The sequence below is a fragment of the Rutilus rutilus genome, assembly GCF_951802725.1.
Source record: "Rutilus rutilus genome assembly, chromosome: 19".
Classification (NCBI taxonomy): domain Eukaryota; kingdom Metazoa; phylum Chordata; class Actinopteri; order Cypriniformes; family Leuciscidae; genus Rutilus; species Rutilus rutilus.
Window position 1 is genome coordinate 33,091,518 of NC_140232.1, and position 15,890 is coordinate 33,107,407.

At 38.4% G+C, this 15,890-nt stretch overlaps 1 protein-coding gene across 1 annotated transcript; it reads right to left on the minus strand.

Moving 5' to 3' along the window:
* Positions 1 to 1,293: 1,293 nt before the first annotated feature.
* On the minus strand, positions 1,294 to 9,611 carry lhx2b (LIM homeobox 2b). Its single transcript, XM_084390253.1, has 5 exons — positions 8,622 to 9,611; positions 7,116 to 7,318; positions 5,679 to 6,049; positions 2,809 to 3,014; positions 1,294 to 2,243 (listed from the first exon to the last, which is right to left on the minus strand). Exons 1-5 carry the CDS (start codon positions 8,832 to 8,834, stop codon positions 1,953 to 1,955), a joined length of 1,284 nt encoding a protein of 427 aa, XP_084246379.1. The 5' UTR covers positions 8,835 to 9,611; the 3' UTR covers positions 1,294 to 1,952.
* Positions 9,612 to 15,890: the final 6,279 nt, after the last annotated feature.

Genomic DNA, 15,890 nt, shown 5'->3' on the forward strand with positions numbered 1-15,890 from the left:
AGGCCTTGTTTGCACTGGGAAACATCGTGTGTCGAGACCGACGTGTTGATGTGCGTGAAAACGGGAGCATTCAGCGGATGTCAGCGAGCGCCAAAACATCCAGGTATGTATGACTGGGTGACCATATATTTCACATGGGCTGTAATAAAGTTAGATTCCAAATGCTCCACTGTTCAACCATTTAAAAATAATTATCTTAATAAATTCCAGGTTCCTAGTCACAAGAGGTTTTCAGCTCAGAAGTAACACACACACACACAGAGTGTACAAGAACATACAAAACCAAACCAACAACCCAAGACACTTAACATAGGATATGCGTTACATTTTCAGATTATTTTATATCTAATATTACTATAAAGCATTTGTGTTCCTCGGTTTTATGTATAGAAGATAGTTTAGATTTTTACTTCTAAAATGTTTAATCAAAGCTATTTTCATATTATCTCAGATTATTCATGTGATAAAGCCAAATACTGTTCAGGACCCAGATCCCTCTGATCATAAAGCTGCAAAAAGCTTAGCTTAGAAAGAAGTGTGTTTTTGATTGGTTATTTCTCTCTTTTTTTTTTTTTTTTTTATTAATATTCAACTTAATATTAATGAATTCACTTGTTTGTTGAAATGCAAGCATGTAGTGTGTGTGACAAGATGTGTATTATTAGATTAGATTCTCAGTTATGAATTACCATGACAACACTGATCAAACTCGCCTCATCTTAATCTATTAATGTCCAGTTTGACTGTATTTTTGCTGTTGGAGCTCTAGACAATGTGCATTGCTCTCTTTCCATAGTTCTGTTTAAATGCTTTGAAATTGGTGAAATAATGAGGACCACAAAAAAAAATAGTGATTCATTTTTTTTATATTTTTTACAGAACTGAAGATTTACATCAAAGGGGATACTGCAGGGAGTGGACTCGAAATTTCTCAATAATCTGTCAAAACTGTACAGCATTTCAACAAGCAGCCTCTGGTTACCATGGAAACATTTACCATGTCTCCAACACTGTCACATCTTAATGGTTGAGAAAAAAAATCACCTAACCGAATGAGGGGGGGGGGAGTGTTTCATTCCATAAATCAGTGTTTGTTTGTGATGAGCTCCGTTGCGATCAAGGTTTGTCTTCTTACAAACTCTCCGTGGCCATTTTCCCTCCCAGTGCATTTTGTCGTCTCGTGAGATTGAAACGTGTTCTCAGGTTTCGTACGTACTGCTATCAGATCCAGTGATTTCTGAGTGAGGTAATATGTTGGAATGAGAGTAAATGATCAGTTCTTCCTCTGTATGCATGTGTGTGTGTGTGTGTGTGTGTGTCTGTGCATATGATTTACTCAACCATTTTCATCATCCGACAAATTCAAATACACATTTTCCGATGTAGTTGGTTTAGCATTGCTAAAGGGGCTTCAGTGACTACACTGCAGGATAAGGCACGTGACAGTCAGGCTAAGTTTCGCTGTTCTCATCTCGTAATTATTCACATTATAATCCAGTTTCCTCACACTGACCCCTGTGCATGAACATAAATAACAAACAAATGAATTTCCCATAAGCTGCAGCTCAGTCTCTCTCTGTAAACATGGTTGGGGAAAAATAAAAATGCAAATCAGTCGTTTCAAAGACTATTATCAACAGATCCAGATGCCAAAAGATGCAACACTCTTAAGAGCCTCGTGGCCAAACAAAGAGTTTCTCTGAGTCTCGTTTTTTTTTTTCTCCATTCGTAAAGTCTGGATTGGCCACATCTGTAAAGGTACAAAAGATGCCCAGGTAGATTGGTTTATGTGTCAGACAGATGTAGTATGCGAATGAGTTATTCGTGTCAGAACGGTACTATGCTTTGCAAGCACGATTTCTGATTTCGATGGCTGTTGAGACGCCGCACCCATGAACGTTCTTCTGAGGAAGCAGACGAAGGTGACGTGTCTCTGTGCAAACGTGTGAGCATCAGAAGAGGCTGGTTAAGGTGCTCTGCGATGGACTCCGGCACTCGTGAACGTCCAGGCTGCCTGGCACAGAGGTCAGTACGGAGGTGACGGTGGGCATCGTGGGGTTGGTCAGGTCTGTGAGGGTGGTCGGGGTGCTGGACGGGCTCATGGAGGCGTTGGAAATCTCCGAGGCGGGTCCGGACGGTGTTCCTCCAGGCATGGTCGACCCGTCCGAAGCCTTGTCCACGCCCGTGTTCTCCTGACGCAGGAGGTTTCGTCTGAACTTGGCCCGGGCGTTCTGGAACCAGACCTGCAAACCGAGACGGCAGAAGATGTGAGAACGACGTGATGCTCAGGGGATGAACATTACTCATCAAAGAGGCTTATTTTTAATACTTTAGTCCCCTGGTTGTTTTGCCACAGCATTTGTGAGCCAAATGCATTTCATTTTTTCTTGTTTCATAAATGCATTGCTCCATTGTTAGTTAATGCATTAACTAATGGGACCTTATTATACAGTATTTATTCATCTTTGTTAATATTAACAAAAATGCAACTGTTTATTGCTAGGTCATGTCAGCTCGGGTCCATTAATATTAAATAATAATGTATTATAATAATGTTTAACAAATGTTTAAATGCATTGTTAGTTCATGTTAACTAATGGAACTTCTTTTATTTTCTCATGCTTTTTTTGTGCATGTTATTAATTCAGCTTTCTTTTTTGTTAGAAGCACATTAACATCATTCCATTGAGGAGAACAGGCACGTGATTTACATTTGATCACAATCTTCATTCCTCTAGTCATTTGTTGCTGAAGTGAAGGAATTTGATATGCTCTTTTTGACTAAATGTTAAACGATTGATTTCTGACCTGTAGGACGCGCTTGGTGAGACCTGTTTTCTGGGCCAGCTGCTTCAGGTCCTTGGCGTCAGGATTGTGGTTGATGGCAAAATACGACTTCATGGTCCTCAGCTGATGGTGTTTAAATGACGTTCTCATGCGCTTTGTCTTCTGGCTGGAGCTGTACTGTGAGTCTCTGTCCATTGGATCGCCATCATTCTCATTGCAGCTCAAAGCTGAATAAAAAAAAATAAAAAATAGACAATCGATCAGCTGTGCTCCTGATATTGATCCCAAAGTGTTTTATAGTCCAAACATTTCAATAGCTGAACCACAGTATTAAAATTGGACATGCAAATCAAGTGGAGTTTTACTTTGAACTCAATGGGTCATAATTGAAGCTCCTTCACTGAGCAAACAATAAACACACTGGATCTGATGACAGACTGAACGCTGTGGTGAGAATGAGGAGGTTTCTTCGATTGCACAACAACAACGTGTTTAGTCTTGGATCTGACCACATAAAGCAGCCACAGCACCATCATGTTGCTGTGTTTGCAACTTACTGCATGCATAATATTCTGCATTATGCTGTAGTCTTACGTCATGCTCTTTTTTTTTTCTTTTTTTTTTAAAAGCATGCAAGTCTGCATTATCATTTATTTCACTTTTTCATGTAAAAAATCAACATGCTCCGCACTGGTGGGTTTACCCGGTATTATAGCAACCCCACCCCCCACATATGGCTCTATCTTTGTTTCTGTTTTTATGATGTCTAGAATTTGATGGTGGAAAAAGCCCACACCATCCATCTTTGGACACAAGTGTTTAGTAGATAGGCCCGTCTGAATGTGTCAGAAATGTGTTTGCGCCAGTTCCAAATTCTTGGCAGAAGTTTATGTGTTGCTAGACGCATGACAGTTCAGAATTATGTTTTCTCTGACAACTACAAATATTAGTCATTGAAAATGGTCTGATCAACACTTCAGATAATTAACCTTGAATGCTTTACAACGCCGCACATGGCGAACAAATGTTTCTTCCTGATATAAATATGGCCATTGAGAAATACTGTCACCTTTACTACAGTGATGCACGTCAAGAACAGTTATCTTTACTGAACACAGAATTATTTATGTGCACGTGGTAACTGTAGTATTGCAATACAAAAAAAAAAAAACTGTCTTTCTTGTTCTTATTTCTCAGGGTTTGATCTTGCTGTCCTTGTACTCGTGCTGTTGTTTAAAGTGTGAGCTGATGGGGGCAGCAATGATCTGACTGTGTCAGAGAGACAGCAAAGTTCACTCACTCTGGTTAACTGCTGTGTTGTCAAAACGGTTGATCTGATTTCAAAAACTTTCCTTTAACAATTCTTCACAAGCGGGTTATTCCACCAAGCAAGACCGCAGTTGTTGTGATAATTTTGCCAACTTCAATTAACGATCCCTAGACAACAAGATTTACAAAGCAACCAGACAATTTGAGTGTAAAGTGATAAAGAAAACATCGCATTTACACATTTTTAGTGGAAATAGAGCTTGGAGATATAATGAAACCTCCTGTTAAACTTGTATTTTATAGACTAGTTGTGGTCTTAAATAATAATATGCGATATAGACCAGGACATAATCTGACACATAAACGATTCTACATTTATTTAAATTTTTATCATTTCGTTCATTAATTTTGTATATCGCTTTATGCCAGTATATTTTGCATTATACTACTTGAATATTCGTGAAGAAAGGCAAGGCTATATCGTCGTATTTGATTAATCTTTTTGTAGAGCAAAACCCAGGGTAAATTAATTCGTCTGAATTTGCCTGGAAAAGCTGAAGATTCTTTCTTTCTTTCTTTTTCTTTCTTTCTTTCACTTGTATTTAATCTTCTGGAGGTCTCGACTAGCATCTAAGCCATTTTCCACTTGTCAGTCTCTGTAGTCGTCATCATTCCTCTGTTTGGTCCTCAAGCAGGGGCCCAAATGCCCCGCTGAGGGGCCCGAAATGCCCGAGCGAACAAGTCACGTTGTTCCAAATTGTTCAGCACAAGCTCGAGTGCTTAAGTAGAAATCTGTGATGTGTGTCGATTGTCTAAAAAAGTGGCGCATTTTATCCTTTTACGTAGTAAAGAGGTGAACTTATATTATTTCTCGTTTCTTGGGCAAAACTTTTGTATTTAAAAATAGGCCTACACGGTAAATACGAGATGAAACGTTTAATGAATTAGGCTTCTAAGCTATATTGCTAATTAAGGATAGAATTAAGGATTAAGGATTCATAAAAACATCACCACGTGATTTATACACGTAAGATATCTTCTCAAACGAATTAAAATGACAAAGTAAAAAAAAAAACAATAGCAACGAAATAATACAGTTTAAAAATATATATAGCCTATTATTTAAATAAACTTTTATTTTTCCCATTGAGGACTGCATTCATAAATGTTACTTCAAATATTTCCCGCCTGATTTTCGTATTGGAAAGCAGTTTATTTATTGCATGTGCGGTTTCAATTAATTAATCATACAATTATTTATAACAGTCGCAATTGTTGTTCAAAATAGCGGTAGTTAATAACAGCCCATTGTTGAAACGAAATTTCACTGTATAGGCCTAGTTGCTTTTGTAAATTCATCATCATGCAGTTGGCCAGGTTTCTTCCTTTGTCTTGCTCTGAAACGACTTCGTTAGGTAGTGCACCCCAAGAAGTTTTAGAAACCTGGAAATTCCCCGATATCGCAGCAAGTAGGCATTAGGCTACTACGCGCTCTTAAAAAAGTTGTGCAACATCAGATAGGAAATCGGCTTGCACCTCGTGCCAAATGAAAATAAAAATAATGCAAGGAATAAACCTATAGCAGTTAACCAGCAACAGCAAAACGCCAATAATGCTCTCACCTGCATTGTAAGCAGCCAAGTCCGCTCCGGGCCCAGGGCTCTTCCTCTTTCGGGGCCGGCCCTTCTGCACCGTGTTCACGCCGTTATAATAAGACAGTCCTAGAGGGCCCGTGCTGCCCAGTCCTTTATTAGACGCTACATCCGTGTGATTGAAATGCGTGGGGAAGTCTCCCTGGATGAGCGTTTCAAAGTGTAGCCTGCAGTACACCAGACTGTCTTTCATGCCGAAGTGGTCCCCAGTCGTCAGCATTTTGTTGCAAGTCGTGCAGGTGAAACAGTTCAAGTGGTACACCAAATCCCTGGCCCTCATGACCATTTCCGAGGCCGAGATCCCGAGGTGGCACCGGGCACATCTCTGCACCGAAAACCTTCTGTGGGAGAATAGAGCAGCTGTGACCTTTCAGATCACTTCAACCAGAAGGTGAGCCCACCACTCACCAGTCTGACATTAAATGCGCTGCTTCTCATAATAACTTTTGGAGGAATTGTAATTTGCAAATTATTTTATCTGAAATAAATGTTGAAGAGGAGAGCACGACCACTATCATGCCTCAAACAGCAGGATGCATGAACAAATAGAGTTAACTCGTGCAGTGGAATTCAGTCTTGCCAATAAATAATTGTTAAATAACCTACAATTTAGATTGACGTGTGCTGGAGCCTAATTTGATCGTGGAAATGAGTAAAGCCTTCACTTACATGATTATCTTAATAGGCCTCTCGCCTCCCTCTGATTATTAAATTGTACAATGACATACAGAATCAGTGCACGGTCAGATAAATATCATCCAAACATCACACAGTAAGGCGCTTTTTGGTTTTGCTGATTTCTTTTTTCCAACAAAGAAAATGTTAAGATGAAGATCTTGAGGTAAATCGTATTTAGGTTATTTAGTTTTATAATGACGTTCAAAATCACTTTACACTGCTAAATCCATGCAGACACAACTCGGGAATATATATATTTTTTTACGTTAGCCTATGCCAGTGGTTTCTGGATTATTGAATCAAACGCAATTATTACATAGCATCATGACGTCTTCACAAGTATCAATATCTAGACAAAAAAAATCTAGCATTTCGCTATACTGTTTCGTTAATTTAAACAAAAACGTTAAATTTTAGGCAAAAATCATGCCTTGAGGCTAATATCAGTAGTTTCTGTATTTTAGTAATCAATTTAATTTAAGCGAACGACGTGTTTACATGCATTAATATCATCTACAAAAAAAAAAAAAAAAATCATTTTTTACAATTAAATTAGTTACGTCTTGTCTGGGTTATTACATTTTATGGGCTAATGACGAAACCACGCCACACACACCAAAATATAGTTTACAGACAAAAAGTAGCCTAGGTCTTTTGCTACAACAAGCCTTTTAATTATTTATCCACAAGGAAAGCGTCACTCTTGAAGCGACAGTTGCAGTTGCTCACCTGTAATAGTCTTCTTTGCAGTAGATGCTTCCGTCTTTGCTGAAGCAGGTGAGCTCAGACTCCAGGTTGAGTTTACACTCGCAGCACTTCAGACAGCGCATGTGCCACTGCTTGTCCACGGCGAGCAGGTAATAGCGATCCGAGATCTTCCCTCCGCAGCCCGCGCACAGAGCCAGCCGGTCCCCGCTCATGGAAGGCATGTTCTGCACAAACACACACAAGCGCACGACAACATTATCTCTAATGCTTTACAAATCATTTAATGGCAGATTAGTAAAAGATATAATACATCGTGTGTATCTAAAGTGTTGTGTAAACACTTGGCTATTTTACGCATTTGCTGATTAAAAATGTCCAAAGAATGAGGTATTACTAAGTGTTCACTTCTGTACAGAATGGGAGGGGCGTGAGATCAAATTCAGAATACAGAAGTGTATATTCACCATTGATAAGTATTTAATGTTTCCAGTTACAACGGAAAACCATGCATAAAAAGGAAATAACCGCAAGAATTGATTATGCATGCCTCCATGTTTTTTTTATTTTTTAATTAACAAAGGCACAATTTTAGTGAAATGTGAGAATTATGTAAACAAATTAATCAAAGACTGCGCTCGTTTTATTGTGTTTACGTTCGACGTGTTGTGTGCCCTTAAATACACACTGCAAACACACTCGTAATATATAGGCTATTGTATATAAAACACTTATATACATGTGTGTAATAAATATATTATTTTGTTCTTAATAATTACTTTATTTGTAATTTTGGATTTGCCAGCGTAAAAATAAAATTAAAATAAGATGCACTGTTAGAAATGTTAAAACAGTGTTAAGCATTCAAATTTCATTGTTGCCAAAGAAACTGATCAGATGTAATTGTATGGTAAAAGAATTAACCGTAAGGTTCGACATAGTCTCTTTTTTGTTGGTAATCACAGACATTACGGCCCAAAATACTGTCAATTTATTCAAGTTCAATTATAACGCCTGATAATTATTTTATCTTAATTAACTCACTCAAATGTTATGAAAAAGAAATGCATTTTTAAATTACGAATTTCTCATCTCTTAAAGTTGAGCAGCCCTGCATAAGCTTTTGTAAAAAGGAATTTCCTATAAATGCCAGTATCTGTGCAAAACCGAGCAGGGATTTTCTCGCTCGCTAATGCATTGATATTTCAGCATTTTTATCGAATAATCAGTTGAAATTAAACTGAATTGTACACCTTTAAAAACAGAAAGGCCTATTGTGGTATAGCCTATCCTAGCTTTCTGTAACAATTTGCAATCCACCCATGGCAAAAGATTTACAAGCAATGTGTTGAAGACCAGGCCTATCATTCTGGCTTCGCAGAAGTTTGAAGTTTGAAATTTGTTTAAATGGACAAGATCGAAATCCCATCCTTGGGCCTCTATACCACTGTTTGAATAACGGTTCAGTTAACATAGGCTGTTATAATTTCCAAGCAAGCGCCTGGAGCGAGAGGCATGGCTTTCTCCTACCGTCTCTGTTTCCCCCATATCTATAGCCGAGCTGATAGTCGCCGAGTCGCTCTTTCCTCTCCGCTCCATTTCTTCCAGAACACCATGCATCTCGCCTCCAGGCAGACCGTGGAAAAGCATCGTTGCCGCAGATGAGACCGAATAGCACGTGTTTCCGTCAGATCTGCAACCCAAGATTTCCGTGAGACGCACTTCTAGCCCTGTGCAGTTCATATGACCTCTTCCTCTCACACGCTAAATAATTCCCGTTCGGAGAATCTAATCGCTCTAAACGCTATTCGGTTATCAGAAATGTCAACTCTGTGTTCTGATAGATTCTTTGAAATGCATCAGAGAATGAGATCGCAGAGCATGCACCCGGTACAGGATCGGTTTAGCCTATGAGAGCATTCCGGAGCTTTGAGGACATACCAGCTACCGAAGCCCCTCTACATGTGTGACACTGGACCCTCCTATTTCTTCCTGAGTAACTTTCAGTTACCACATTTTGGACATGCATTTGTCAGTGCAAGATCTCAGTTTTTCTTTCTTGTCTTTTCAGAAATCAGTCTTGGAGCGTGTCTGCTGCCGCTCATAACACAAAAACAATCCGTTATTGCATCGCCGAAGAATAAAAAGATATAATCCCGAAATGCCTGGGAGGAACGACTACAGTGACGATTCAGATTCTGCAAGTGGTTATATCTTCATCCTCCTCCACGACAGTTTGTCATCACTCACACACACACACACAAACACACACACCAAAAATGTCCAACTTCAATAGGCTTCAGCTTGGATACGGGTAAAAATCAGCTCAAAGGTTTGCTCTAACAAATGAGATGGTTGTCCTGACATATAGAGCTTTTGCTGTGATAAGAGCCTGTTGTTGCTCGTCCCGAATGCAGTAGGATCAGCCTGTAAACGATCGAGAAGGAGGAGGAGTTGAGGACACTTTTGGTTTGTATAATCCAGTGAAGACAGTGAGGTTCCCTGCGCTCTTCCCTCTCCAAACGTGAGCAAACCCAACGCGCCTTTTCTACCGGGACTTTGACGTCACGCCGTTCCGTTCGTGATTATTGGCTGTTCGAACTCTTGATATACTCGCTGTATCGAATTGTTGCAGGGATTTTAATGTCAGCTGGACCATAATTTGATGGTAACTCAAGACTTTCTCAAATGACATTTTTCAATTCTTTTTGTAGCCTATATATACATAACTTTAATACTTTGGACAGTTTCAAATGTTTTATTTTTTGTAAACATTAATATGATCGACTTGTTTTTATTTTGACGTGCAGTGAGATATTTAACTTCCGTGAAATGGACATTCCACGTCTTTGTCTTAAGTGACAAGTGAATCGCTCCAATTTGTGATTTGATTTCATGAATTCCATAAGCTTACTTTTTATGCGCCGACGTCTTATGCGATGTATCTAGTGCGATATGATCATAATCATTTATTTTCTTTTTAACTTTGGCTTGAACCCATTGTTTTTCGGATTGATCTGCTTTACCAAACACCTCGGCCCCGGACAGATCCCCGTGACTGGTTAAAACAAAAGGATCCAGAAGAGCGGAATTGCCTGTCTTACTGACAGTACTGGATGTACAACTCAGAGTCTCTGTGAGAAGTGCAATTAACGTCAGTGTCACAGTGAATTCGGCTGTTTCGTCAATCTAACCTGCTTTTTACCCCTTTTAAATTTTATTTTTTCGAAAAAACGAAGATGCATTATAATTAATAACAATAATCTCTTTCATGTGCATGGTATTTTCTCCAAAAACTCCTAAAATAAGCTTTCATTAATATAGACTATTATACTCGTTATTTAAAAAAATCTCTATGAGGTGAGTGTTTAGAAAACAATGAATATCTCGGATCATCCATTATTGATGGCCGCCCTCTTTTGTACCTCATATAGACTGCTGTGAGCCACTGCTTCCAAATCCCAAAAGGCCACATATTTGTTTTACTTATTCAGTCCATCCAGTATAATAGGTGATTATTCTAACAACGCAAAGAGAGCCACTTCTCTTATATGTGACCTATGCAGGAGACTAAAGAAAAACGGACAGAAGCACGAAATAAATTAAATTTAGTTGACGATATATCAAAGTTTAGTCACATTCTTTTATTTGATATTTTGAACACATTTTTGCGATGGTGTTTTCAGTTGCTCATTTACGTTTTTGGATTTGTTTTTACTCTAAGAATTCATAAAGCACTCTTAATTGGCGCTCTGAACTTAATTGGCGAGACAGTATTAATTTCGAGCCCTAGAGAGCAGCGGACCTCAGAAACAAGCCAGTGGGAGACAAATTCATACAGCCCCCACGTGACTCGTGTTTTAACATATGAGAGTTCGAAGCAAATATCAATTGATATTTAAATGGCACTGCATGACAGAGTTAACATAGCTTAGATGCTCCGTAAAAAAAAAGTAAATGATTTTATATGTTGTAGGCCTATTGTGAACTCCGTATGTTAGCTTCACAATACATAAACTTGCTTTATCAAAATTAAAAACATAGTTTTAAAGAATAAAAGTTTTAATAACAAACACTCAAGCTTTGTTTGTTCGACCAGCAGGCTTATTTGCTTTCGGCTTTCTCTTTACATTTAAGTGGTTTTAGGTTGCACGGAAAAAAAAAAAAAACCCGTGCAAATGTTTTTGTGCAAAACTTTTGAAATCATGTAAGGGGCCAAAATACTGCAAATGCTCAGCAATTCTGTCTAATATATACATTTTTAATATTTAGGCTCTTTGTAAAAATGTTAAACCTATGTGTATAGGTTAAATTACAGTAAACAAAGTCATTGAATGTTTAAATCGAAATCCTTGTTTCAAGAAGCTATAAGAAAAGAGCTTGTTAGTTGCTCAAGATAATACTGTAAAAATTGTCATGGGTTCTTGTTTAATCTTCAAAAAGCTTCTGCACCCTCCAATAAGAACCTGAGAGTAAGTGTGTTTCCGAGCAGCACAACAGATTAAGGATGGCATTAACTCTGACACATTATCAGCTTGTGTCTTATAAACAAACACCTGGCTTTTTGACAAGATCTCGAGCTCCACACACACACAGTGCTGGGAAATGTAACCGCAGGGAATTGTGTATTTTAACTCAGTGCTGCAAACGAAGAAACTAACAAACATTCTTTAAAACTGACCTTTGATTGTATGTGGCTCATAGTGATGGCATAGTAGCTATTTTAAGGATGTAATCGATAGTCATTAGCTATTTAGTAATGTTCTTGAAGGGTATGACACGGGTTCAGCTCATTGAATAAAGAGATGTCACCGCTGCTTGTCTGAAGCATTCAAAAGCTTTAAGAGGAAAATTATATGATGGAATTTAACCCAACAATTGACATTGTCCAAAAATATTCCTGTTTTCGCGTAAATTCCATCAATTGTTTGTATCACACAGCAGTTTAATAAGAAGACGGACATGCAAGAGAAAACAGCAGGATGACCCCTAAATAGGCTAACTTGTTTTTGCAGTATGAGTGTGCTATAATTTCCAATTGTGGGAACCTGCATGGGAATCCCTACAATAAGCACACTTTTGTCCGCTGATCCAAATATTTAGGCTATACCCGCCATCCTTTCCAAAAAAATGACACACTGGTCTGAGCTGTCAGAAGAGAAACAGGTGCAGCTACTGTTTATGTAGAGTGACAAATATACCAGTGACAATTTGCCACAGGCCTGGCAATCATGCGATTGGGGCCCATTAAGATGATCTGAACAGCGATGGTATAGTAGCCAATAGTAATAGGGGTGTAGTAGACAGATAGACTATTAATAAAAGTACCCACGGCATTGAAGGGCAGGCGTTAATATTAAAGTTTTATTGCACAAATATGAAAAGGCATGTTAAGCTCCCAAATCCTTATGCAAATGAAATCCTGTGTAATACCCTTAATTGAATACATGCATATTAATAATGTGCGCTCTCTGTCTTATACATTAAACATTTCAGTGCGGGATATCTTGCGTGTGCGAAATATTTCGTGAATCTGTCAAATCTAATTGAAAAAAATGCGGAAAAGGACAAAATACATACAAAATAGACTACATAAAACATGTCTAGCTAACCCTACGAAGCGTTTATAGGCAGTGTGCGAATTATGAATTAGCACCCCCACCCATTACATCTTTTAGCTAAGGCTTGAATAAGGAAGTCAAACAAACAAATAGGCTGTGTGCGTCAGCAGGTTTTCAAACGTTTCAGAAATGTACGACTACAAGTTAGACTGCACAGCTATTTTCAGCTGTCGCGAAATAAAATCTGGAGTTCGCCAGAGGGAGGTAACCATAACAACAGTACACGGTGCACGCGCTTTCCATTAGGGTACTATTAGTATCGCGTGGTGCATAAACACCACAAGTCATTTTGTATCACTTTATGCATTATATGATAAAATATGCCTATAACATTTTGAAATATTTTAGAAACAACTTTTTGTTTGGTTTAAAAACTTTTAAATCATTTACCTTTATATTTACACCAAATTATACAATTTGCAATGCGTGAGACAAACCTCGACAGATTATGCCCTAAAATTACTTTTACATTTAGGCCTTCTGCATTTAATAATAGACTACTGTAAAACAATAAAAGCGTACAAACATTGTAAAACATTACAAATTTAGCAGACGTTTAAAATTCATCTTTAAAAGGTCGATCCTCTGAAATATACGCACACTCTTTATTTGTTTTGTCAGACACTGTCTCTGATTTCATAAACCTCTGCTTCATATTCCTCAGTGCTGTTTCAGTCAGATCTAATAACTGGAGCTCGTGTTTAATATGGTTTGTACTCAAACACCAGGGAAACCGAGCGCGTTTTGTCTGCCGCCTTTATCTCTCCCCGTGATAATTCTATCCAGCTCTGATCAAACCACAGATATTTCTGTGCTGAGATTTGGGGGTTTCTTTCGCCACGAACGAATAGAGCAACACTGCCTACCGACTCACTGCCGGTGAACGGATCGTTAATCTTTTATCCGTGGAATCTGGGCTGAGAAAAAATAAAATAAAATAAAATAATAGAAGGCCTATATTTTATATTAAAGGACACCTTATAAAAATGAAATAAATTAGACAATTAAGTTCAAAGTAAAAGACATTCCTTTTGCACAACTAGATAGACTCAACGCTCGAGACATGACTAAAAGGGACCATAATGTTGTGATCTGTCGGCTGTTCTCTCTGCTCTGAATTAAAAGTGGATGGATAGTGCTGTTTCGTGGCCCTTCTTTTAACCTGTTAATGAGTTCAAGGTTTGCCCTTTACCTTCTGTCTGAATCAGATTCTTCCGATGAGGTGTGAGAACGGAAACTGGGGACACAAGACTGATGCTGAGTTCAAGATGGACGAAAGGAACGATTATTTATGCTGGACTATTGCCCGAATATGTTATATTTGCATATCTCGTGCAAAGCTCTTTTATTTTATTTGAAAAACAGAGAAATTCAGATTGACTTTTAATCAGAGAAACAACATTAGTATCTTATTCATATTTATAGGCCTATGATTATTAGGCTATTATTATTATTAGGATATTATTAACCTGTATGCACCCTTTTAGTTAAAAAAAATAAAAAAAATAATGCAGGCGTAATTGATGAAAATCATTTGAAACGTGAAAAAATAGACGTGTTGCAAGAGGTCGTCGCTCGAGTCTTTCTGTCTGTTGTCCTGTTAATTAGACAGTGCATTATAGGGAGAGATCAGCCTCTCTCTCTCTCTCTCTCTCTCTCTCTCTCGACCAAATATTGTTGCGACTGGTTTCCTCATGTTCTGACATCCAGGCTTTAAAAGATTGCATTGACACAGTGCAAGATCAAAGAATCATTTGTCTAAATAAGATTAAGCCGATTCAGAGATAGTAGACCTACACATCAGCTTTATTGGCATTTACTGCTAATAAAAGGGTTTGCACGCATAGCTAAGAGTTCACAATGAAAGTGTATAACCTAATTATTGCACTTAAAATAGACACTTTCATTGTGTGTATGTAGTCTGTTTTACATCGAAATAAAGCACGTCTCTTTCTAGACTAATCGAAAGTGAAAAAGTGAGGCTCTAGTTCATTCTCCAGGTATCGCGATAGTTAAGGTGCGTGATTACATACGTCAGCTCGTGAATACAGCCGTATCAACGTCCGTTTTGAGATGTCGCCTCAGAATTTTATAAAAGAGAATTACGAAAAGTGAGTCTCGAAAGCCATTATAAACATCCAAACTTCAAAAAGGTAATGTTTTAAACGCTGAGGGCACGGCAACTAAACCAATTAGATGTAGGATATAGTGACCATTCTGCTCGTGCCCATTAACGGCTGTCTCATTATACAGTCACACCATTTGGAATTGATTATAGATAAGCTCGAGATTGCCACTGCCATCAACTTCTGATATTAACCTGTCAGTCTGGGGCTAAAAAAACAGAGAAAACTGAGGTTTAAGCGGATAGGGTGTACATTAATTAGGGGAGTTGGTGAGCATGGACTTCTGGGCTGAATTTATGAAATATATAACACCTGCTGTAGATAAACATCCCAATTGAACTAAAGTGAGGTTATGCCCATTCATTAATGGATACGACCAAAGTAAGTGTACTGTGATCTTTAAAAACATCAATAATTACCTGGAGTCTTATTGATTGTTTTGCAACTTAAATATCCTAAAACTCAAACCGCAATATGCTAGACAAAGCCAAGAGAGATGTTAAAACACTTTTAAGTTTGTTCTTCCAATCATTATTCATGAGGATAAACATGCACCGAAAGAGCTTTCCAAACCAACATAAGCTTTTAGCCTGTCTTCTCGGTTTTGTCCCACACTTTTGGAGAACCTCTGGCTCAGTTTAGACCCGGGGGGGAAAAAAGAGGACATTTCTTTTGTTTGCCTCCATCCTTTCTCTGACTATTTGTCCCTGTAAGAGCAGTGAGCTTCTTTCCAGCATCTGCGGGCTGGATTAGCCAGAGGAGACGGAGCTTGTATTATATCCTGAAGGGGCTTGTACTGTAAAGGTTCTCTACAAGTTCCCTCTCCTTGCTTTTCTCCTCCTAAACATACCGCCGACTTGAATGGGAGGATAACTCTTTGTTAACAGGGCAACTATTAACTCACATGGAGTTAATCAGAGTCAGTGGAATGGTGTATGTATTAACATCTGAATGGGCCATAGTCTCCACTCTGGTCTGCTTTATATGGTGGGTCCTCAAAAGGGACAAGACTTTGCGCTTTAAATACTTCCTACTTCCCAGTATTGGTTGGC